Here is a 27,400-nt window from a genome sequence, read left to right on the forward strand (position 1 = left end):
CTTCTACCTTTAGGTTCACAATATGTTTGCAATTTTCAAGCATAAGTCGAGCTTAATGAGTAAATGATCACATAATCACAAATAAAAGGTTGAAGCCTACAATGAAAGATCAGTTTGCTTTGCATACACTTCATTGTAGGTGACTTATGGTTCTGACAGCCTTCATCTCACATCGAATGAAGAATATCTTTGACACTTTTAATGAGCAAATATTGTAAAGCTGAAGTAGGTATGTGCCAAAAACAAAACCAGAATTATCACTGAATACTTTTGCCTTTAAGTCAAATGGCCTTATGTGGGGAAATGGCTGCATCGTGATATGACATTACCATAGCAACACAATTTTTCACACATTAAAATAATGTGCATTACATTTTTCACTCCAATACCAATCTGTGTACTAAGTCATAAGATTATTGGGCAAAGACTGAGGGAGCAATTGGCTCTGAAGGATATTTTCCCTAATTTTGCAATTACATGCCACTACTGCGGTAATGCAGTCATATAACATGAGTACTGGGTGACGACTGAGGAAGTATTTTGAGACAGAAGATTTGCAATGGATGGAACAATCAACTGCCCAACCATGGACAAGTTCTTATACCCCTTCAAACTTTGTTTAGCAGGGGGTACAAATACGCATTCAATAGTGCATTTCTTGGCCTCATGATGACATACAAACCAGGTGCAATTAATTGGGAGAAAAAATATATGAATACTACTAACTGTGAGGGTTGATCCTTTTGCAACCCTTTCCCGTTTTCCCTGGGGTCTAGTGCATAAAACGTTTGCCATTAAAAAAAAATGTGGCAAATAAACAAAAACTCAAGCAAACAAAATTATGCAGACCTGCCAACCTCTGGGAATGAAAAACTGTATTCTGTGATAAAAAAAACTGTATTTTACCCCAAAAAAGTGTATTTCATAATAAAATGCTTGGCGCACTCGCTCATCGCGGCGCTCAAGCTGCATGCAAGCTAAAATGCGCACTGCTCTTGCAGATGAAAAAAAAAACATTAAAACATGTGTACATCTTCACCCTGGTTTGAACAAAATAATTGAAAAAAAAAACAAGTTACCTGATATTACATTGATCTAATAACCATATTTGTGCACGTTTTATGAAATAGAGATTATTTTTCTCAATAAATTACGATTTACTTTAAAAAATTAATTTAAAAAAAAAAAAATATATATTTTTTTTTTTTACAAAAAACATATTTTTCAAAGAAAAAACGTACTGCCGTATTTTGGTTGCAAAAACGTACTAAATACGGCTAAATCGTACTGGTTGGCAGGTCTGAATTATGCCATTGACATCATATTGAAGAACTCCAGCAAAAAAATTGCAAGAGTTTTTTTTTCTTTAATGCAAGAGGCCCCTGGTGAAATAGGGTACTAAGTATTGTGATGTAGGTGGATGATGTTACATAATGATATTCCACTTATAATAAAGTGCTACATACATTAGGACGATACTTCAAGGTGCTTAGCAGATTACACCCAGCGTCTGATTCTGGCTTGTCTGCACCTGCTCCACTCCCTGTGGAGTAATCAGGCAAAAGCTTCTAAGCTCAAATATATTAGGCATACAACATTGGCTTGAGCTTCGAAGCTGAAATGTTCTATAGGCATACAACATTGGCTTGAGCTTCGAAGCCCAAATGTTCTACAGGCATACAACATTGGCTTGAGCTTCGAAGCTGAAATGTTCTATAGGCATACTACATTGGCTTGAGCATCGAAGCTCAAATGTTCTATAGACTTACAGCATTTTCTCTTGCATTCTCTTACTGGGTGCCCATTTAACGCCTAGGTGTAGAGTCGCGGAGTGTAGACCTTGACAATACAGGCTGAAAAAGAGAATAGGGAATTGATTCCAGAAGACGGTATCCCGTAGGGGAGCGATTGATGTCACCTTTTCCTCTTCACCTTGGCATCTTCTTTGACTTTGTAGATCATGAGTTCCATGCAGCTCCTGGCATCCTCTGTACTGTCGTGCCCACCAACTATTAAGGAAAGAACAAAACCCGATATTAGCGGCACGTTTATGTGATGGCATCGTGGTGTAGTGGTTACGACTCTTGTCTTTCAATCTGAAGGACGTGGGTTCGATTCCAAGCCATGGCGTGTTTTCCTTCAGCAAGAAATTTACCCACATTGTGCTGCACTCAACCCAGGTGAGGCAAATGGGTACCGGCAGGAAGTACTTTCTCAAAAAGCTGTGCGCACCGGAATCAGTAGACTAGCTAAGCCGGGGTAATATAGGAGCGCCTTGAGCACCTAGCAAGGTGGATACATGCACTATACAAATCCTATATTACATTATTCATTTATTTATTATTCTTGTCAGATTTCAAGGGGGAATTTGACACCATTCAGATACTTAAATCGTACAAAAATCAAATGACTACTACAAGTTTTTAATATTTGAATGTTAGATGATACTCAAATACAAGTCATATTATTGGCCCCTTACCAAAGCCAAAAACAATCTATAAAAAGAAGAAAAATATTAAGATATATGAATTGAAAAAATATCCTTGCAATGCCCATGATGCACTCATCAGGTGTAATAGCCACATAATGTAGGCTGGTGAGAATTTCAACTACCATGAATAAACAAGTCAATGTCCAGTAATCTGATGTATGGTTTGACTTAGACCATGGTCTAAGTCAGTCTAAGTCAGTGCTTAAATTATGGGAAGATGAAAATGCGTTAAAAAATTGCATTATTTGTTTTTTTTATGTGAACTTTGTTCTTTCCTCATGCTTTAAAGATGAAGAAATCAATTTTAGTCATTATTTCCTGACAATTATGAATGATTTGAGTGTCAAACGAGCAGATAAATAGATCTTGTCCTGTGAGAGTTTTTGTCACAATTCAAACCAGAGTTTGAATTAAACTTAAGTTCAGAATATGAGCCACTAATGTTTACTTACCATCATCTTGGATGAGTCTATTGAGGTATTCCGCCATTAAAGTCTTTAGCGCCCTCTTGAGGGGAGGCCCTCGACGATGGGGAAAGACGATCGCGGTGTCGATAACTGTGCTATGCATCAACTGAAAAACAAAGGGAATCATGGTTCAGAAATTCATCAAATCAATAATTAAAATACAACTATCGCAACCAAGAGGGGGAGGGGCACTATGATAGGGAAAGAGAATCACTTTGTCCACAGCAGGGCTGCCAACCTGAACAAGAACATTTCAGTATGTTAAAAGCTGTAGAAATGCCATAGGACAACACATAAAACTGAAAGTTTAAAAATTAGTATTTTGTATGAAACCATCAGCATTCTTCTCATTTTCAGTACTACTTACTGAAAATCTGTACTTCTCGGCAGCTTTAATATGCAGAAATAAAAATTCATCATATAAATAACGAATATTGTGATAAGGGAACCACAATACAAATTAAGAATTCTTCTAGCAGGCGTGGCCTCTGTGTGGGCTATTCAAGAAGTCTGCCAACTGGGTGCTCTAGGAACTTGATTTGTTGCCTTTCTTAGCTGGTTCATGACTTCAATTTCATCTAAACATTTTCCAAGTTTACTGATTCATACACTAAGAAGAGATATGGTATGTATAACCCTCAATCCATTAAAAAAAGTTCCTTCTGTTAACTAGGTTGTCATCTCACTGGCATAAGGGCATTCGGATGTAAATATTTGTCCGTTCCCATTCCCGAAGAGCATTAACTCTCTTGAGCGATGTACATTTCCCACAACATGTGCTTGAGCTGATGCCAATATACCAGCTGCGTAGACTTCATTAGCATCCCATTGCCCTTCTGCCAGCCAGTCATCAAAGTCAACTCATGTCTTTAAAAGTAATTCTGTCTTACCTTCAGAGCTAGAAAGTCGCTCTCTAAGCTGTGTCCTATAAGGATGGTCTGAGCAGAGAACATATTTAGCAAGACTGCTTGCACATCCCGTAGTTTGGTTCGGACATGCTTGAGATCATCCTCCGTTATACCGCTGAATCTATAGTGCAAAAAATATTTATTAAAGTCAGTGAGAACTTGCGCACAGGCAGTGCTGTCACTAAGGTGGTTGGCGCTGGTTAGATGCACGCACCACTTGCATGGTGCAATGCAGTATGGCCATAGCATTGCATGTGACAGCAGGGGCCGCGTTTCATAAAGGACTTGCAACTGCTGTAACTTTGCCATTATGGTAGCTACCATGGCAACCTTGATTCTGATTGACTGCTGGGCCTTGTTTCCATGGTAGTTGCCATAATGGCAAAGTTACAACAGTTGCAAGTCCTTTATGAAACAAGCCCCTGATATGTGATATTTGTTCAATTATTAAAGGCCCTGTCACATCGTTCCGCGCAAGCCTTGCAGGGGAGTTGGGGGCAATCACCCGCAAGAAAGTTTTGATCATGTTCAGAACTTTTCTGCGGGAAAATCAGACTTATGTGCACACCTGCGGGCAACTGTGTGCAAGGTACTGTCAATGCGAGTGACCTGCGGGTAGCAAAAGTGGTAATCTGCAAGTTACAAACAAGGTTTGAACGGAACAAAGTGACAGGCCTTTAATGGCGTCAGAAAACATGAGTGATATATTAGATGTCTCGCATGGATACTTTCATGGAAGTAAGAATACAAGGCCATTTTGAATCAATTTCATGCAAAATATCTTTTAGACATCATTCTTTACCTAACTCTCGTAAAAGATACTAACAATTTAAGATTTATATAGCGTCCATATCTGTTGAAAATGACACTCGAGGCGCACAATGAACATTGGACAACTTGTACAGTAGAGAAAATTAAACTGATGAATTACAGATTTAGAGAGAAATGCAGAGCAAAGGCTGTGATTTACATACCTCGTGTTGTAATCGACCACTTCATTGTCAGGCTGGACCAGGGTATCGTACACTTCATTGAGGTGTCCATCGATCACAGTCACTCTGGTTAGCTCAAGACCCATGGATGTGTAACACTACAATATAGACATTAAAGAAGGTGAATTAAGAGAACTTTAATAAACCTTAAATAGTGGGGACCTTGGTTCTCATCAGCACAAAAAAATTACTAGATTTCAAATTTGAATTGTAGTTTTTATTGTAGGTGATATTTGTTTGAGCAAAACTAGCTTAGAAATGGACAATAACACAAAAACTGAGCAAGAAGTGTTTGAGATACCATTTCCATATAGAACCATCCATACAGACAAGGTTGTGTGCTTCGTAATGGGGTACTGCCCATATGAATGGCCATAGCTACGGCTATTGTTAAGTGATTGTTAATACTTGACCATCTGCATATTTCACTAAATAATCACCAGAAATGTAAGCAGAAAATCGGTTGTCCTCACAAGAGGAAAACCAGACATTTAGGAGACTACTTTTAAATAGTTTTATGCCAATTATCCTAAAGCTACCACTACTCATAATAAAAGCTTTAAGTGAATATCAAGCAGGTGGTGTTTCATAAAGCTGTTCGTAAGTTAAGAGCAACTTTAAGAACGACTGGTGAACCTTTCTTATGCGCTAAATAATCACCAATTAACATTTTTTATGTACACCATTTACCACAAGAAAGGATCCCCAGTCGTTCTCAACTTACAAACAGCTTTATGAAACGGCACCCAGATGTGGTACAATTTTGATTAACCCCTTTTGATTGGTTCTTGGCAGGTTCTTCTAGCAAATTGTGCATGCAACCGTCACCTCGATAGGTCAATGCCTTTTTGGATCAACTCATATAAGTCAAATGAAACCTACCATTTCACAATCAAGGGAGTACATGCCCGGATGACCATTCCGTGGGATGTCCTTGGGGATCGTCTTCATGTAGCCCAAGAGGTTCCCTTCCTTGTTATTGGTTACATGGTACTGTAAAGGTGATGGAGGATAAAGAACAGAAACAGAGGGAAGGTAATAAATGGTGCAAGGAAGCTCCCCAGGGAGTGGAAAAGGTGCATACATTATATATGGGGCAGCCAGAATCCAAAATGTAAAGGAGATGGTTGATTAAGAACAGAACAGAGGGAAGGTAATAACTGTTGACTGTTACAAAGCTCCTAAGGGAGTGGAATGTGGGAAAAATCAGAATCCAAACTGGAAAGGAGATGGTGGATAAAGAACAGCATTAAAGGGAGGATACGTGACTGCTGATTGCTAGAATGCTCCCCAGAGAGTGGAATATGTGCATACACTGTGTGAGATCTAAACATAATCCAAATTGTAAAGGTGGTGGTTCAGAAAGAATGGAAACAAAAGGAAGATGGCGGAATGCTCCCCAGGGAGTGTAGAATGTGCATGCGTGAGTGTGGGCAAACAAGTATTTGATAATCAGGGTGCCTGTAAAGTGGTAAGATGCCAAGAGAAAAACATTGCATCGTTTGACTCATTGGAAAACTATGAAGACACAGAACTGTAATGGATATGGTCAGTGGACCAAGTTTATTGATCAGTTTTGAATAGCATCAGCTCATGTCCTGAAAAGCTCAAACTGTTCATGGTTTCTTACCTAGAACACAACATTTAAACCCTGTTTAGCCAAGCAATTTCGTAACAAATCTGTAATGCGAAAAGATCACACTGCAGCATTACATGATTCTTTGTTTCCAAGTCTCGTTCGTACTAAGTCTAAGACCAAATTCACAATCCCTGATGATGCGGTTCCGAACTTACACACATTTTAAAAGAGCATGTCAGACCCAAAATCGCTCCAAAACGTGGTCTCATTTACAAATCCAATGCAATTCTGTATGTAGCCAAAATTCATAAAATGTTGGAGATAACGTCGTGGGTGACCTAAATGCAATTTTTTGTCACAATCGTGCATCAACAGCCAAGATCTGACAGGGGGGGAAATAAGCTCCCCAGCTGTACAAGATTAATTATCAAATCTTAAGTTACCTACATAATAAAATGATTAACATAAACAGAATTTGCCAATTTCTATCATACAAGAGAATGTGAAAGGCATACCTTTGCAATACAGCATCCTTTGGTCTCCATATCACCAGAACAGCATGAAAAACGACTTTCAATCATCCCAGCAACTGAAAAGAAAAGTAACAAGTCATGAGCGGCATTACCAGCATCATCATAATCATCTCCACCACCATTATCATCCTCATTATTATCCCTTGCCATCACAACCACCACCATTATCATAATCATCTCCACCACCACCATCATCCTCATTATCATCTCTAGCCATCACAACCACCACCATTATCATAATCATTTCCACCACCATCATCATCCTCATTATCATCTCTAGCCATCACAACCACCACCATTATCATAATCATTTCCACCACCATCATCATCCTCATTATCATCTCGTGCCATCACAACCACCATTATCATAATCATTTCCACCACCATCATCCTCATTATCATCTCTTGCCATCACAACCACCACCATCATCATCCTCATTATCATCTCTAGCCATCACAACCACCACCATTACGAGTATCTGTTATCATTATAAGACATTGTTTGCACAAGCACTGGTTGATTTCAAGTTCGGTATTGGCCTTTTTAAACTGAAGCAGGCACTGGGACAAATCTCACTTGGTGTCGTGCTACATTTGGCACTAATGTGATTTAGATTATTTTTTTAAACTTACTGTAGGTGTTGAAGCTAGGGAAGGGAAGACAGCCAAGATTGTGTTCTCATTCCATACAATACCAACACCACACCAACACCAAATTTTAACTGTTTTTCTACAGAAATATATCAACTTACTTATTGTTATCTTCATCATCACCATATGCCTAACCAAATTCATCATCATAAACATCAATATCGCCATCATCTTTACCATCATTGTCATCAATAGCACCATCATCATCATAAATTCCTGTATCTGCATCATCACCACCATTACCAGCATCATCATAACCATCACTATCACCACCACCACCACCATCATCATAATCATCACCACTACAACCACCCATTCCATCATCATCATCATCATCACCACCATCACCACCACCACCATCATCATTATCATCATCATCCTCATTATCATCAACATCTTCTCCTTTATTTCCACAATCACCATATCATCATTATCACTACCACCACCATAACCATTATCAGCATTGTCACAATCTCCTTCATCCTCCCCCCTCTCCTCACGCTTCTCCTTCTCTTGATCAGTCACTGTACTTACTCCTTCTTGTCCATGGTCTGCCCCAATGATAGGTGCAAGACTCCCTGGTGATGTACTTTCCGTTGGGGAGCCTCAGGTATGTCGTCCCACATCGACAGCACACTTGTTGATTTGCTAGAGTTGAGAACAAACAATCGGAATTGATAATAAAGCAATATTAACTGGCCTAGGGGCGATACGACATATATCGCCCAAACTAGATTTATATCGCCCAAGTCGTAGACGAGGCTGATATCAATTTAGTAAGGACGATATGTCCTTTCACCCCAAGACCAGTCAATATTGCTATTATTAACCAAATCAGACATCTAGAGCAAAAATCGTTAAAATTCAGATATTTTAGAGTTAAAGAATGGGAATCTATTTTTTTCATGTTGAGCAGACTGGGCCTCTGAACTTTACCATTGTGACGTAATTGAAATGACGCGTTCCTGGCCTGGGGGCGCTATATCCAGCACTGTCTCAACTTGATTAAAATTGTGACGTATAGCACTGCGCGATTCAATGACGTGTACAAAAACGCGTAGAAATACGCAGATGTTAGCTCTCTGCCTTATTGCCTGCTACATTTCCACGTATTTTCTCATTGACTTTCCTAAGCGGGCAATAAATTAGTCCGTGGTTAAACAAGTGGAAACTTATTGACCGACCATTTGATCACAGTCTTAAGCAGGCAACGATGTATTAAAGTTGCCCTGCTCAGATGTCTGATACAGTTAATAATAATGAATATAGGCATTTGTACAGGGCCATAATCTTTTCAGGGGCACACTGCTACCCCGGCTTTAGCTTGCGCACCTCTTTCCAGGATTCAGTGCATTCAAGGAATTAATCCATCGGGTACCCACACTGACCTCACCTGGGTTGAAAGCAATACAATGCGGGAAAATTTCTTGAAGGAAAACATGCAATGGCTAGGTTTTGATCCCATGACCCTCTGCTTGAAAGGAGAGCGTTAGAACCACAAGACCATAAAATTGTTTCACAATCATGTAATGTGTGATACAAAATACAATTATGTGTATTATGTTGTTGCATATCATGGGGATTTTAAGCCAAATGATATCCAAACAGACAAATAATCCACATCTATCACAGACAAATAATCCACTAGTCCAAGTTTCAAATCTTTACATGCTTCTCAATGTATCATTTTTGCGTAAGCACTTTATAAAACCTGCATAAAAAAGGGGGGCTTTATTTTCATAGCCTTTTGAAATTTTGACAAATGCCAAACTTGCACTCAGATCCTATTCAACAAAGGTCGATTATAACATTAGCTGATGGGAATCAAATACATGTAATTAAGAACCTGTCTTTAACATGTAGCATCCAAGAACTGGTCCATCAGTCATGCAAACAGCCTGGTGTTAAGTCATGTGTGCATTATAAAACATCATCTATACAGTGTTCTACAGCATATTAAAAACATGGATTTTGGTCTGCATCAATTGCCCTTGCGGTATCACAGCGCATCCCTAAAAAGGATCGAAATCCGACGAATATGACACAGGCTCCTGTACAAAATTTGCTATTGAATATGAGAGCATATTCAACACTTTAATGCGCATGCGCGAATGCGTGAAATGTACAACGCGTACAACAATGAAAGCAATACGATGCGCAGCATAGAGCACAATTACGGTTGATGACGTCATGAGCTATATGCAAGTCGTATGTCGATGACCAAAATTGATCCTAAAAGTGATGATGGCATAAGTGATCTATGACTTGTTCAATCAAATTGCTCCCTCTTTTTTTTTTTGGGGGGGGGGAGTGTGATAGATGATAATAATTATATTGGATGGCTTTATTTCATGAAATACCAGAAATATTCCACTTGTTAGGGCCAATATTCCACTCATCTGCGATTTGTGGAATATTTTCCCGAACTCTTGGAATATTTCTGGTATTCCATTCTGAGCCATCCAATATAATATAAACATTTGAACAGCTTTATACCCCCCCCCCCCATTGTGTTTTTGCTTCTATCTTCAGGTAAGCTTAGAAATGTTTATGCCCTTCCAGCTTAGTATATTTATGTTCTTTATATTTCCCTTCAACCATTTCATTTTTTCAAAAAAGATTTAAAATATGGGGGGTGTTTCACAAAGAGTTAAATGTGACTCAAAGACGCACTTATCCTTATCACATGTCTCTCATTGTGATACACCCCCTGATTTAAAGGGATGGTCCGGGCTGAAAATATTGATAACTTAATACATAGAGTAGAGTTCACTGAGCAAAATGCCGAAAATTTCATCAAAATCGGATAACAAATAATAAAGTTATTGAAGTTTAAAGTTTAGCAATATTTTGTGAAAACAGTCGTCATGAATATTCATTAGGTGGGCTGATGATGTCACATCCCCACTTTCCGTTTTCTTATGTTATTACATAAAATCATATTTTTTTCATCATTTCATACTTGTGTGAATAATATGTCTCCCTTGTAATGAAATAAGTTGCAGGTATAAATATCTAATGCACTAAATCAGTTGTCAATCCAATTTTTCTACATGTAGTTCTTGGAGGAAAAAATTTGAATAAACCTAATTTCATACAATAAAATACAAAAGAACAAGTGGAGATGTGACATCATCAGCCCACCTAATGAATATTCATGATGACTGTTTTCACAAAATATTGCTAAACTTTAAAATTCAATAACTTTGTTACTTGTTATCCGATTTTGATGAAATTTTCGGTATTTTGCTCAGTGAGTTCTACTCTATTTATTAAGCTATACATGTACATACTTTCAGCCCGGACCATCCCTTTAACAACCATGAACAGGTCACCAGTTTTACATAAATATAAATTACAAACAGCCCCCCACACCCGTGTTTCTGTTTGTCCAGCTATGTATATATTCTCCACTTTTTCTTTTTTCTTTTGTATTTGTTACTTCCTTATTTCTCTGACATTGTACGGCCTGTTCATATATAGTGGAACATGCCTATAGTGCTCATCCAAGGGGCACACAAACTGTGGCTTTACCTAATGTGCCAAGGGAATCGGTTTTAGTGGTCACTATAGGCAGATGGCAGCTATAGACAGGTTCTTACACAGTGTGCCAAGGGAATCAGTTTTAGTGGTCACTATTATTGGCAGATTGGCTGCTATAGACAGGTTCTTACACAATGTGCCAAGGGAATTGGTTTAAGTGGTCACTATATGCAGGTAGCTATAGAGAGGTGGTCGCTAAGACAAGATTGACTGGACAGAAGAAGAAGGAAGAAAAAGACGTACGATCACTGCTGGCAACTTTCTTGTTGGCTTCTTCCTTGAAGAGGATTGCTTGACCAGAGATGTCCGATGGTCTGGGGTAACCGTTCTCCCGCAGTTGAACTTCTGTCAGGATGTAACGCTGGAGCTTATCATACAAATGAATCCCTTTGAGACAAAAAAATGGAGAAAAAAAAGTGTGACCAAGACCTCCATACCAAAATTGTAGAATTATTATAAAAACATGATTCTATTGAACAGCATTTAATATACTAAAATTAGGTCTTTATAGGTTATATAATTTGATGAATACTTTTCAGTGACAATAATCATAACATTCCACTTCTATAAAGGGCATAGTACATCTAAATGACTTCTCTAGCACTTCACAGATATATTATTACCACTGTCATTGGATCTTTGTTGCACGCACACAATGAATAGCCTTGCTCCACTCCCTTGGGAGCATTCCAACAAGAGTTTCTAATCTTGCTTTGCATACTTCATAGGTTTTCACATCCTACGGGGTACCCCTTAAGATCTTGGTGGAGGTTGGCAATGCGTGGATTGAGGCCTTGCCAAAGGACACTTGGACGTGGTGGGATTCAGACACACGAACCTCTGATTGCAAGGCGTGAGTCAGAACCGCTACACCACGATTCTTTCACTCTCAGTCTCATATCAAATACTCCAGAAACTAACCTTCAAAGCTCTCACTGTCAAGGTTCGAGTGCTTGTGGATGCTGTAGGAGGTCTGTGCGGCCAGCTTGCCGCCTAGGACAGCCTCATGGGAGACAACCTTCGAGGGGAAGAGCACGGACGGAGTTGATGGAGGGGATTGCAGCCTGCTATCTGTCTGGTTCTTGAGCTTCTTAAGAGCATTCACACAGAGGTTCAGGTAGATGTTCTTTGTGGAAGATCTCTGATAAACTAACTTCTCTTCTTCCAAGGCCTACAGAAAACAAAACATGGACCAAGAAAAGAACTTTTAACAAAGAGTACTGACCAAACCTTGAAATAAGCGGGCGCTGAGCGCAAATTCGCGCTCATAAAGCCATCAATTGCGCCCATAAAGCCCCAAAATCATCAAAATTTTGAGCGCAAATATTTTCCAGGTAATTGCGCCCACCGTGAGTGAGCAGTGAAGCCATATCATACATGTAATTTAAATATCTGAAAAGCCAAAATCAAGTAACTTTCAATTTACGATAAACACAGTTTAAAATTGCAAAGTGCGTCTTTTTTTCGTACCATAAAAAGTGAGCTACGTCCATCTTTTTTTTTCTGTAATACATGTGCGAGCGTGCTTCCAGTAGCGGTTTTTCCATACTTCACCATGTGCAATTTCTAATGGACACATTTCCAGTTGGGATCTCACAATTCTGCGATATAGTAATTCGAATTGCACAGGAGATAAATCCCTGTTCACAGCACATACGATGTGCGAGTCTTTTATCCTCACAGTCGCCGACTTTGCTTGTCAAAACGGAGCCTTAATAATCAAAAATCACTTAGCTTATAGTTGTGAATTGTAGCTTTTTAATTTCTTTCTTGGAGAGGGGTAAATATCAGACAATAAATCATCAAACAAGGCTCCATCTAAAAAAAAAATAGGAGGACGCCGTGCACTTGAGTGTGGTGTTAGCTAGCCAGTTTGAGCTCATGTTCTTTGCCAGAGCTCTGGGTGAGAATTCTATCAGTAATGGCCTAAGTGATGGTGATTTTCCGTTTCGGATAGAGTTTAGATTTCATGTTAATTTTTGAAAACTGTCAAAAAACTTTATGATTTCTTCATTGTGATGAATATTTAAGTTATTAATGAATACATTTTCACCGAATTTAGACTCTCCCAGAATGAAAGGCATTTTCTGTGGAGATCTGCGTTTTCAAATAACTTGTGAAAAACTTAAGGTACATGAACCTACAATACTTGTGGCTATGTGCTGGAATTTGAATAGACTGAGTTAGATATTGATTTAATTTCTTCATTTCTTTAACATAATTTATATGCAATCCAAGTGCACCTCACAGTCACAATCACACACAAACACTCACCCACACCTGTGATTCTAACCATGAAAAAAAACCTTAAAATTTTTTTTTTTTTTTTTTCTAAATTATTATTTGATCTGAATTCTCTCTTTCTCCATCTCTCTCTCTTTTTCTTTTTTATATTTTTATTTATCAATTTATTTAGATTTTTTTTAAGGGGGGGTTCATTGTTCGTGGTTCATTAAAGATGAAAAATAAATAAGCCCATGTGTGTGTGGTTGTAAAGGGGATGTGGAGTGAGGGTGTCAAAACACACTTAAACATTTAAATCTGATTTCTTAAATGTTTGAATAACCTTAATACTTATAGCATGCTATTCATGTACTAATTAAAAAATTGCAGGAGCTGCGCTTACTATAAACAAATTTGCGGTGTGGTTCACCGTTATTTATATTTTTTTTTAATTGTCCCCGGTTCCTGTAAAAAGCCCGTGAGCCGGGGGCAATTTTTCAAAAAAAATTGCCCCCGGCTCACAGGTGCTTATTTCAAGGCTTGGTACTGACACATAGGTGTAAGACATTTGATACACTAGCTTCTGCTCTTCCAAGGCGTAAAGACAACCGTACATGGATAAACAAAATGCAACTTGAAGAAGAGTGCAAAGGTTCAGTAGATGTTCTAGGCAGCATATCTCTGATAAAATTACTTCTCCTTCAAGGATCGAAATGTAACATGTTCTATCCAGACGGGACAGAAAATTGCAAGTGTAAATGTGTATTCTGTTTAATTCAATGATGATATTGCCCTACCAGCTTTCAATTTTCAATAAAAATTTCATAGGCGTCTTTTATATGACATACTCTCTGTTTGAGAATCATCCATAAGTTGCTACCCCAAGGTGTGAAGAATGCATGAGAACTCACTTTATCAAAGGCATCTTGATCATCCTCTAAAGTCTTTAGGAGTTCATCAATAAATACGTTGAGGTATCGCTGTCTGATGTTCATAGGAACCTTGCTGCCATAATCTGTAGGAATCACCGGCCTCTTGGAAACCTGTTAACCAAGGAGAGTTTAATAAGATGAACCAAGGTGGGGGATAACACTGAAGGGGGTGCTGCAGGACACTTGAAATTGCATCATCAAAATCACCAAGATCACCATGATCATCACCATATCATCAACATCAAATCCTGACCATCATCATAAGAAGCAGCAGCATCATCATCATCGATGTCATTACCCTCATTATCATCAACATCACCACCCATCACCATAATAGCCACTACTATCACTATCATCACCATCATCCTTCCCATCATTATAATCATCCCAATCATATTATCTCATCATCATCATCATCAACATCAACATCATCAGCAGCAGCAGCATCATCACCACCATCATTATCATGATCAACATCATCAGCAGCAGCATCATCATCATTGTTGCCATCACCACCACCATCATTATCACCATCATCTTCATCATTGCCCTCACCATAAGCACAAGCACCACCATCACCATCATCCCAATCATATTATCTCATCATCATCAGCAGCAGCAGCAGCATCATCATCATCATCACCATCATCATCATCATCATTAACATCATCATCATCATCACCATCAACATCATCATCATTAACATCATCATTAACATCATCATCATCATCATTAACATCATCATCATCATCATCATCATCATCATCATCATCATCATCATCATCATCATCATCATCGTCATCACCTTCATCATCACTACTAGCATCACCATCATGATCTTACCGTCCTGGGCATGTGAGCTGTCCTTTTACCCATCTTAGAGGTCATGACAGTAGTGGTTTTCTTCTCAGAGGAGGACTCCCCCAGTGTCAGTTGCTTGAGAGTGTTGTTGGTCGAGACTATACGATGAGAAAGAGGTCATCTTTACTTCGCTTTTTATATAAGTTAGTATATATCTTTTATATAAGTTCAAAGATTAATACAACTCATATGTTGCACATGCTAAAGAGGCATCTTACTACAATGTACAGCTCTGCCTACCTTAATTGTGAACAAAATCCTATTCATTATTTCTTTTTATCCTATTTCCAGCCTAAAATCCTATTTTACTTTAAAATTTGAAAAACATACCAAAATTAGCATTCTTATAAAAAAATCCTATTTCTGGGAAAAATATGCTATTCAGTGTCACTTTCCCCATAAAATCCTACTAGATAGGATAAAATCTTACTAATTGGCATCTCTGACAGTGTATATTGTGATGTAGAGTGTATTGGAATTATTCCATTTTTTAAATATAATTTGTGGATATTGTCAACTCATGGCAAAATATCTAAATCCTAATCATACAATACACAATCTTAACAGAAGGAACAATTTTCCCTAATTTTTATTATTGTTTCAAATTTCCAGGGATGTTTTCTTGACATTTTTTAAAAAGCACCACCATGCATTTTTCCTATTAAAACAATTACCCAGTGAAAGACAGAATTGATAGAGAGAGCAAGACAGAGAAAGGGAGAGGAAATAAGCAACCTCAAGGTGTTTCAAGTAAATTCTCAGTGTTAATCCTCAGCACTGTCAGTGACCATATCGACAGTCATAAAGCTTCTCAGCCAATGAAACCAAAGACTCCCATAACTTATACCTCGGTCAAATTTGCTCTACTGCGGCTGTACAGCGAGTAAAAAACAGCCGTTTTAAGATTTTTGTACCAGCTACATATATGTGGTTTGAATAAAAATGAATAAAACGTCAGTTTTCTACTCGCCGTACGGCCGCCGTAGAGCAAATGTGACCGAGGTATTATCAAAGTTGAAAATTCAGTCAGTGGTGACAACTGTCATGAAACAACCCCCGAGAAAATTACGTCGTTGGAACAAACCTGGCTGATGAGCCACTCTCTTCTTCCCTGTGATTGAAGCACCAGCGGTGGCCTCCCCAGCTTCCTGCTCCTGGGACGCCCTCTCTAGCCTACGCTCCATCATGAGATAACGATTGTGGCACATCTGAGCTGCGCTGAGCCTAGAGTTAGCGGGCTTCTTGGGGGTCTGCTTTCGTTTCACATCCTATTGGAAGGCAAATGAATGAAATAAAGTATTTCAGAACATCTCTCAGTTGGTTCACTCTTTGTCAATATCATGCAAAGATTATTAGAAAAATCACATCAATTTGTAATCATCATGGTTATTCCAAGGATTTATGTTTCTGTTTATGATTACTCCTGTAGCCGTAGGTACTTGGCAGAATGGCTTTTTGCTGGTTTGTAACCAATTACCTAGGAAACATTTTAACGTCTAGGTTAATCAGTCGTATTGGCTGACGTTATAGACGACAGATATTACTCTCGGGTCTTTTCATCAAAATGGAGACAATGGCAGATTGGGGATTCGAACTCACAACCTTGTGATTATGAGTCCAATGCTGCAACCACTGGACCGCACGACACCTTGTCAAAAAGAATCAGCAGTGTCTTTCCCACAGGTGGCCAGCTTAACGGCTTTTCATTACCAAAATTGTAGGCAAAGTAATGAGGAATGCAGTGCAGGAAGCAAATATAAAAAGATGCATCATGCCATTATAAATAGAGTGGAATACCTGCTAAAAGACACAGCAAAGACTTTTGGCAAAGGTACCATATACATGTACCATTACCAGTTGTTAGGTGCATTATCATAGCCTTTCACAATCACTTTGAGAACTTTCCTCCATCGAATTTGCTACAAGAACTAAAATTTATCCTACGGAACTGTTGGCATTTATTAAGTAAACACGATTCAGGGTTGGGTAAAATCTTTTTTTTAAGTCGGATTTGGTAAAATCTTTTCAAAGAGCCAAATTCCCTGGCACTTGAGAATCAATGATTACATCAAGGAGAAAAACTTACTCCAAACTTTGTAGAATGAGCCACCCGCTGCTTTCCAGTAGAAACTGGAGCTGATTTTGAACTTCTCTCTTCTGCTCGTTTTGGAAGCTAGGGAGATAAACATGACCATATTCAATTCCTCAGTGAAAACAAACATTATCACTTATTCGTTTAAAAGGAATATTGAAATAATTATGCTGAATGATACTTGAAGTCTTACAGTATTACACATTCATGTACCAAGTAACACATCAGGAGGGGGTGACATAGTACAGGTGTATGTTATCTAATGATGGAAGACGCACCTATTCTTTAATGTTAATTCTTCATTGTCCTAAAGTCAGTATCCTGCATATACAATGTTTTCTTCTTTTTTCATTGCACTTTGAGAACTCTACAGATTGGATATTGCTGATTATAAATATTATCATCATCATCATCATCATCATTATTACACCCATACATGTACATAATTTAAGAACATCCAAAATACTAAATAGGTTCATTATTGCGGACTGAAATAATCGCTAGAGGGTATTCATTTGTCTCGCAATCTAGTATGGTCAACAAGGAAATTTGTGATCACTCTCGCAAAAAGTGTTCACTAGCTTTCTAGCAAATTCGTGATCACTCTCGCAAAAAGTGTTCACTAGCTTACAAGTTCACGAGCTTTCGAGTGCCGCTGCAACTCTTTATCAAGTGACAAAAATTATCTGATTACGTAGTCTATTTATACCAATCCCCAGGACCGTACACACGAACGCGGGAACAATAGGTGGGCACTGATCCGTTGTGTGATAAAGAGTTGCAGCGGCACTCGAAAGCTCGTGAACTTGTAAGCTACATTGTAGTGAACACTTTTTGCGAGAGTGATCGGGAATTACCTAGAAAGCTAGTGAACACTTTTTGCGAGAGTGATCACGAATTTCCTTGTTGACCATAGTAGATTGCGAGACAAATGAATACCCTCTAGCGATTAACATCCAAAATGATTACAAAAAAACAACCCAATTTTTTAAGTGTTTTTGAAGTGTGCAAGAATGATCTAACCTTTGACAAATGACCTCTTGACCTTGCCTTCGCCTGCTCCTCCTGGAAAATGCGATAACACTCATCGGATATGTCATCTTCTGAAGAGCTTTCCTCCATGAACCTTCTCATCTCTGCCATGTATTCACTGTCGCCTTCATCTCCCTCTCCGTCCTCTTGGTTACCAGTGTCATTACTGCTTCCTCCCATATCGTACCCAGCATCGTCATCACCGCTCTCATTGTCATTACTTGATACAAGACCATTGGGGAGATCTGAACTATCATCAGAGAGAGAATAGACGTGCATTTGCTCACGTGACAGATTTTTAGCCGGTTGGTGCTTTCGATTCTCCTGGGTTGTGTTTTTGGAATCAAGACTTGACCCAAATTTACTCTGCTTTTCAACATAGATTTTATTCTTTAGCAGGGGACCTTTAGACACTTGATTCTGCCCACTGGCTGGAGTCTTTTGTGTTACAGAACTTGATGGTTTCTTGGAAGGGCCAACCTTAGAAGTCTTTACACTTGAAGACTTGACTTTGCTGGTTGTAGGAAGGAAATTTCCGGCCGACAATACCTCTCCCGAACCAGAACGAACCACTTTCCTTGGGAGATCAGACGTTGAGGAAGAGCTTTGCTTCTTGATCCTAGGAACCTCTGCTGACTTCTTCAGAATCTTTTGGGGAGAATCATTACATATCAAAGTGACTTCATCTGACTCACTATCACTATCGTCTCCAAACAGATCCAGCTCAATGATTTTGGTGCTTTCTTTCTTTGATTGTGAAGTGGACAATTTCTTCAAACGCTTTGGATCATTTGTTTTGGAAGGGGAAGCAGTTCTTTTCTTTTGTCCAGCACTATCATTTCCACTAGCATGTCTGTTCTTATCAAGTGACACTGATCTTTTTCTTGGAGGACTACATACAGGAGCTTTTGATTTAGAAGACGTTTTTGATCTTACACCTTCTTCATCAGAACTAGAGTCATTGGCTATGGCAAACATATCAAAATTGCATTCTTTGAGAGTTGGCTTCTTTGGCAAAACTTTTGTTGGTGGTTTCCCGAGTGACTGAAAAAGACTACGATCACTTCCAGTCGTCTTTGGAGACTCTTGCTTTCCCTTAGTGCCAACTTTGGCATCAGCACTGTGGACCGTTTCTTTATGATTTATTTCTTTCATGTGGCTGCTTGTTCCCTTAGAAGTGCTTTTCAAAGACTTGCTTTCTTTTGTTATTTTTATGCTGGTGCTGTTATCTTCAGTAGTTCTTTTAAGCTCCCCAATTTTTTGTTTACCCTTTGATTTTAATCCTTTCACTTCCTGGTGCTTTTTGAAAAAGTTTGCCAGTTGCTCAGCTGATACTTTTGGTTTGGACCTTTCTGTGACCTTCTCTTTCTCTGAAATCTTAATATCAGACATACACGTATTCTCTGAAGGTTTAATATTATCTGAATTGACCGTCTTGCTTCCGCTCTTAGCATCATCCTCTCTTCGCTGGGTCTTCACTCCACTTTTGCTCTCCATGATTTTCTTGTTGCTCGACATCAACTTCTTAGGGTCAGTTTTCTCTTGACTAGGCTTTGCTTTTGAAGTCACTCTAACCGATTTCCCTGATGCAGCACTGGTTTTTCCTTTGGATGGGGTCATTGATTTGCTAGATGAGCCGGAAACTTCTTTCTTTTCACTCAAAAGTTCTTTCTTTTTGTTCAAAACTACTTTCTTAGCTACACTGGATTTTGTCTTACTCTCACTTTCCTCAGGAACTTTATGACCTTTAACCCGAGACTGTTTGTCATTAGCATTTGTCTTATCAAATTTCTTTTTCAACTCCAATTTGGTTGTTACTTCTTCGTGATATTGCTCCAGGTTTTCCATATCATAGCCCTCTTCAATATCCATTGAAAAACCAGAGTCGTCATCAACATGCCCTGATGTTGAATATGTTGGAGGAACGTCATTTATGCAATGACTGTCTGAAGAAGTGTAGCTGTAAGGATGGAAATCTACACCTGTCATGGGAGGAATATCACTGTAAGAATATGAAGCAGTGTTTGAATATCCTTTGAAGTCCTTTTCATTTTCATCAAAATCATTCGCCAAGTCATTTGATAATCCATAAGTAGGGTATGCATCACTCTTTGAAATTGGATCAAAGTTGGCTTCTGGGAGATACGTTTCTGGGATAGCCTCTTTGTCTTTACGAAGTGACTGTGATGTCTTTTTGTAACTTTCATTACCCTTTTCACATGCATTTCCTTTCATTACAACCTTAATCTTTTCATCAGAATCAAAGTTGGAAGAAAATGGGTTGTACTCCTCTTCTTCCTCCACGGATGCTTGGTCAGGTTTACATAAACTCCTGGGAGTTCTTGTTGTCACAGTAACTCCACCATATGTATGGGTCTCTATGACCATATCTTCCATTTCTTCTGAAGCAGAAGGCTGTTCTGTTTTCAAGTTCTTTTCATCAGTAGACGGCATTTCTTGGAAATCATCTTTAGTGGCATTTGTTGACTGATCCTCACTACAATCTTCTGCTTCAGCTTCCATCAATAGCATATCATCACCTCCAGGAACAATCGCTTCATCAGGGTTGTCCATAGCCTCCAGTTCTGCCAGCGGGGTCGGGGTGTAAGCAGACACCCCTTCACCTGAACCAACCTCTTCATCTTTACTACCCTGCTCCTCTTCTTCGGTTGATTCTTCTAAGAAGGCATCCTTGGAAGGTTTCTTGCAGAGGAACAACGGTGTTGGGACATACTGGATAGGTTTGGTGGCTGGAGTTCTGTCTCTATGTCTCCTGTGGGATGGAAGGCTACTGCTCTCAATGGCGGGCCTGGTTTTTGCTGCCTTCTGTTCCACAGTGTTCTTTGTCTCAGTTGCAGCCTCCACAGGTGGAACTGCAGAAGAAAAAGAAAGAAAATTCATCTTTAAAAATCCCTAAAAGTATGTACATGTATAGTGCACACATATTTGCATAGTATTCTCTCTAATATGCAACCTCCCTCTTCAGAGCTACACCTTAGATAACAATGTGCTATTTTTGTACTCGGCCAGTGGCCATTGGTTAAAAATTCCAACTGAATTCAGGTACATGTAGTATTTTTTATTATTTTGTTCTTAAAAATAGAGCCATGTTTTGGCAAGGTTTTCATTTACATGTAAAAGGGTACTTGGAGTTCTTATCTAGCATACCACTGTAAATGGATTCCGAAAGCTAAGGTGGTACTTATATCCTGAAAATTCCATCCCAACCCAAGCTTAAAAGATGTTTTGATTGTGAAAATGAAAATAATGTGTAGAGGTCTAAAACATCTGGATCTGGCACCTGATCAAATTAAATTTTCATATGAAATCACAAAAGTTACCATGTAATTAAAACACATTCTCCACATCATAACTGAGTTTCTGGGCATGTATATATAGATATGCTTTTTTCTAAAGTGCCTGAGAGAAACATGAGAAAGGGACCGGATTTTGACAACCGTAATTTGTCTAAGTCAATTTGAAAAATTCCTCTCGAGTCTTGTGACTCAACAAACTATACATGTATGTAAGTACCGGTGTAAATCTATAATTTTTTTTTTTTTAAGTTACCTCTGCGAACATGTCTGAAGTGACAGTATGGTCTTTTGCATCTTCCTTTACTTTCATCATTCTCTGAGCAAAGAACACCTCGAAAAAGGCCTGCAGTTGGAAACATTTTTATAACTAGAACTTAGTAGAACTTGATGTGAAGTTGAACTTGAACTGAACCTGAAGTTGAAGTCAAAGACTCAAACTCAGAAGAACCAGGTCAGTTTGTTGTTTAATGTGCTACACTGCTAGTGTCATGCAAAACCGGGCGGCTATCATGTCCATGCCATGGCTATCAAAAGTTCTTGTGGCATCTTCAAAGAGTTTACCAGACCCAAACCAGGCAATTTGGTATTTTGGAAAGGCACTCAGCCTTTGTCATTCCCACACACGGCCTAGCCTTGGCTTGACACGGCCCCGGGCCGAAAGGGGCTTGTTGTTCCTTCCACGCCAGCGGACTTCTTCCTGTTCAGGTGGCCGGAGCTCCCCCGTCCCTAGCACTGATGATGTGGCCGACGCTCCCTTTAACACCGAGCCTTGTAAAGGCAGTGGCATCGGCAGTATATAGAGCGATTAAGGCTCACTCTTACGATATTTTCAGGTCATTCAACAAATATGAAACAATCAATACAGTATTGATAGTAATCTGTTGAATAAAATATTATGGAAGGCATTAACATTTGTCAAAATAATCATGTTCGACGGCACACTGCTGCAGCCGATTACGCCACAGACCTTTAATAATCTTCATAACGCCGATTACGAGATTTTTCTTGCAGAAATGACCGCCTAACGAACCAAAAATAAAATAGGCGAGGTTTCAATCAACGTTTTGTCCGACAAAATTATTAGTTGTCAGATCTTTCCTTATATTAATTTGATTGGCTGGGAATAACAATATCTTTGGAAACCGTGGGATAAAACGGGACTTGTCAGATCTGCAGATCAACATTTTATATATAAACAAAAACAAAGTGTTGTTGAAAACAGGGGGAATGGGTTGTCTTTTTAGAAACGAGGATTGTTAGGCACAGCAGGCCACCTTAATGAAACAATTCCAATTGAATAGGCCCCCGACCCAGTGAATATCCAAATTAAAAAAAAAATGAATACCTATTGGGAATTGGTTTCAATTTGGAGTACATGTACATGGAAGTGAAACAATAGGTAGCCATTGAAACCAATTAAATATTGGTCCCAGTTGAAACCAACCGGTTCTAACTATAGCCATGATTTGGTCTCAATTATAAACCAATTGGATCCAATTGCAGTCAATTAGGAGGAATTCCACCAATATCTGCTCGTGCTATATATGCAGAAGTACTGTCTGTAAATCCCCCCCCCCCCTATTGGCGGAGGAAAAAAAGGGGGAGAAAGAAAAGAAGAAGAAGAAGGGGAAAATGAGGAAAAATAAGAGGAGGGAGACGAGTGAATAAAATAAGGACAGGGGAAGACTTGGAAAATGATTTAAAAATATATATCTCATGACACTTTATTCAATATTCGCTCGCGCTTCACGCTCGCATAGCCTGTTTGATGAGATACATAGTTGCTCAATAGGCTGATATGTATATAGCTAAAATATACATCCCTTTAAGTATTCAAAACTAAACTTAAATTCTTTCGGCTGAAGCCCTATTTTTAGATTTTTAGACCCCACTTGGATCGGTTTTTTTTTTTACTTTTACTTTACATGTATACGTTTCCTAATGTTATTTTCATTGTATGATTGTATCCTTATATGTCCATTATATATGTACATGTTCTTTTTATCGTTGCAGGGCCTCTTTGTAAATCAGTTCTATAACTGAAAGGGCTACCCTGCGTAAATAAAACTGAAATAAATAAATAAATAAATAAAATATCAAGTTTTGAAGTCAATATATAAAACGTATTTCAGCTCGGACATCGAGCTTTTATTATTTTGTGTGATTTACAGATCGATTTTTTTTTCAAGTGCACTGTAAAATGTCCGTTTTATGGTATAAATATCATGCGCAGCTTTTTGCGCTGTGCACTCACATTTTTTGATTTGCCAAGTAGGCCTACATATTGTTTTTGTTTATTCCATAATATTCTTTATATATTAATTCTGTAACAAACTACTTAAAATCCCCCTTTTATGACAGTTTATCAAAAATTTCGTCTCGTGATTTGTGCTCGCATTAATAGTTTAAAATAATTTATATCAACTCATAAATCCTATTCATGATTACAAAAGTGCTTAAAATATCCAGTTTTCAGGGATCAAATGTCAACAAAGTTCACTCACACATTAGGCTTATTACATTTATGAATATGATAATAAAATTTTCATGAATTCCTAATAACTAAATTGTCCCTTTTTCAGAAAGGAATATCGACAAGTTTCATATCGCGCTTATGAAGAGGAATAGGAATATATAGTCATCATTTTCATATGATGACAAAATGTCCTTAGGCATAGAATGTCCAGATCCTAGGTCAAAATAAAAATAAAATTATCAGCTTGCGCTTCGCACTAGCATCATTTATTGAGTGCTATCCACATACACTTCACGATTTCCCTACACAGTGATTTAGATAATGCTTAAATTCACCCTTTCCTATACCGGAATATCAAACATTTTCCGCTCGCGCTTCGCGCTCGCATCAATTGTTTAGTTTTATACCTAATATACCGTTTACTTCAAAAAGTTGTTAGAATGTCAATTTTTTAGGTCGGATTGTCAAAAAAATTTATCTAAAAGTTGAAATGCCTTAGATAAATCTTCTCACATGGTTGGTATATTCCTGGACTTCTCCAAGGCCTTTGATACAATCAACCACGAAATATTACTTAGCAAACTTTTTCATTATGGTATACGTGGCAAGGCCTTGGAGTGGTTCAGGAATTACCTTTCCAATCGAAAACAATTTGTTTCATTGAATGACCATTCTTCCAACTTATGTGACATTAATTGCGGTGTGCCACAAGGAAGTCTTTTGGGACCTCTTCTTTTCATAATATATATTAACGATTTTTGCAGATCATCTGAAATTTTGTCTTTCATAATCTTTGCTGATGACACCAATTTATTATTTCTGATAAAGACCCACACACTCTTGTTCAAACAATCAATCAAGAACTGTCTAAAATACTCGAATGGATTAGAAGTAACAAACTTTTTCTTGATATTGAAAAAACAAAATACATGTTGTATAGTAACACCTTAAATTCATTACCTAATAGTATTAAGTTTGATAATTTTCAATTGGAATGTGTATCGAATATTACATTTTTAGGTGTCACTGTAGATAATAAACTTTCTTGGAAGTGTCATATTGACAGTATATTTGCAAAACAATTTCTCGTAATATTGGTGTCATGAATAAATTAAGAATGTTCCTCCCGTCGACTTCCTTACTCACACTCTACTCTTCTTTAGTATTACCATATCTTCACTACGGTCTTCTTATATGGGGAAACACACATCAAACTTTACTTAACAGGATTTTATTGCTGCAAAAGAAAGCACTTGGGATTGTTTTTTCTTCTCACGTACGTTCCCACACTGATCCTATTTTTTTCGAAAACAACATTTTGAAGATCAGTGATCTTTACCTACTCCAGCTTCATGAACTTGGCCAATTTATGTACCAATACAATAATAATATGCTTCCTTTTATTTTTCATGACATGTTCTTAAAAAACAGCTCCTCACACAATTACCCTACTAGACGTCGCGATGACCTTCATTTGCCTATGCTCAGAACACTGTTCGCCCAAAATACATTTATATATTGGCCCAAAATTTTGGAACTCTCTTCACCCTGATATCCAGCTTTCCCATTCTCTTAATTCATTTAACATGTTTAAACGAAAATTAAAATTCATTTTGTTGCAGTCTTAAAAACCTCACATTGATTCCTTTACCTCTATAATTTATTTATTTATTTATTGTTTACCTGTTTACAGGTTACCCTCGGTGATTGTGTTAGATTGACTACACTTCTCTCATTCTCTCCCTCTCTCTCTCTCCCTCTCCCTCTCTCCCTCTCTCTTTGCCTTTCTCTCTCTCCATTTCTCTTTGCCTTTCTCTTTCCCCATTTCTCCCTTCTTCGGATTTTCGCAGTTTGTGCAGCAATGTTTGTTTATTTTTACTCTGTTATTTTGTGTGTCTTATCTTTTGTTGTTGTTATTATTTTGCTTTGTTGTGTCTTCATGTCTTTTTTTGTCTCTGCTCACCTTTAATATTAATTTCATTTATTATAATTTTTTTTTTTCATATCTTTATAATTATTTTTTTATATCTTTATTTAATTATTTTTTTTGTATTGCTGCTTTTTTTTGGCCCATATAGATTTAAGTGTTATACGTTATACTTTTTTTTTCTTTTTGAGTGGTCCACCCTTTACAAGCTTTGCTTTTTAGTGGGCCACTCCATTTTTCCAACATAACTTGCATATTATTATCAAATTGGAAATATCTTCTGTATCAGGTGTATATTTTTTATATTTGGTTTATTTGAATATTTATGTCATTTATATTGTCTGATGTTATGTTTTATATATTGTAATTATTGCATTGTAAAATTTGTTGGAAAAATGAATAAATAAATGAATGAATGAATGAATGAATGAAATATGTATCGTCTTATGGCTAACTGCAAATCGTCCGTAACAGGTCCCTTTTCGATCAAGTCAGAACCCATATAAAAAATGTCTGCTCGCGCTTCGCGCTCGCAGTAGTTATCTAGTTACATACGCATCTTGTTCAGGTTCACAAACATTGCCCAGAATATTCAATTTTCAGGACAAAATACATGAAATTCCAAAAATTTTCAGTTCGCGCTTCGCGTTCGCACTATTCAAATAGGGCTTATGAGATAATTAAATTGTTTATGTTGTTTTATAAGAATAAAGCTAAGGAAGGACTGTTATGACATCGGCGTTTTGCCCCCTCCCTCAATATTTCACGACCAAAAAAATGGGGAGAAAAGGAAAGAGATTAGTTTAAAATATAGGCCTATAATTTTTCAAATGTTATGTCAAACTCTATCACAAACTTTGATTTTTGTAATTAAAATGTCAAAATTTTTGCTCGCTTGCTCGAAACTTCTTATGGATTTTACACAATATATCGCATCGAGCCCCCTCAAAATTTTTGGCTCTTTACACCACTGATACAACCCCTTCAAAGAATTAAACAAAAATCAACTTTGAAAATATGGGTGAAAAAAAATTCGGCCCCCCCCCCCCACCATTGGCGGGAGCTGGATCCGTCCTTGTATTACCACCCCCATATAGGTGGATCCAATGGGCCGAAGCTGCTGACCCCACCCCCCCCCCCCCCCCCGGCCTTGGACAGCGGCGAAAACACTGAAGGGGAAAGGGGTAGGAGAAGAAAGGGATAGAAACAATTTTTTTTCTTATTTATTTTTTGATACGCAATATGCCACATAGAGCCCCTTCAAAATGTTTGGCTCTTTACACCACTGATACAACCCCTTCAAAGAATTAAACAAAAATCAACTTTGAAAATATGGGTGACAAAAATTCGGCCCCCCCCCCCCATTGGCGGGAGCT

General features: G+C 38.1%; 1 protein-coding gene across 1 annotated transcript; it reads right to left on the reverse strand.

Annotated features, from left to right (window-relative positions):
• Positions 1–1,370: 1,370 nt before the first annotated feature.
• On the reverse strand, positions 1,371–22,607 carry LOC129270791 (RNA exonuclease 1 homolog). Its single transcript, XM_064106681.1, has 15 exons — positions 21,875–22,607; positions 18,296–21,177; positions 17,267–17,353; positions 16,265–16,448; positions 15,163–15,278; positions 14,299–14,430; positions 12,086–12,335; positions 11,408–11,551; positions 8,156–8,269; positions 6,953–7,026; positions 5,741–5,851; positions 4,841–4,956; positions 3,849–3,987; positions 2,944–3,064; positions 1,371–2,009 (listed from the first exon to the last, which is right to left on the reverse strand). The coding sequence occupies exons 1-15, from the start codon at positions 21,978–21,980 to the stop codon at positions 1,915–1,917; spliced, it is 4,671 nt and encodes a 1,556-aa protein (XP_063962751.1). The 5' UTR covers positions 21,981–22,607; the 3' UTR covers positions 1,371–1,914.
• Positions 22,608–27,400: the final 4,793 nt, after the last annotated feature.

The sequence above is a fragment of the Lytechinus pictus genome, chromosome 11 (assembly GCF_037042905.1).
Source record: "Lytechinus pictus isolate F3 Inbred chromosome 11, Lp3.0, whole genome shotgun sequence".
NCBI lineage: Eukaryota > Metazoa > Echinodermata > Echinoidea > Temnopleuroida > Toxopneustidae > Lytechinus > Lytechinus pictus.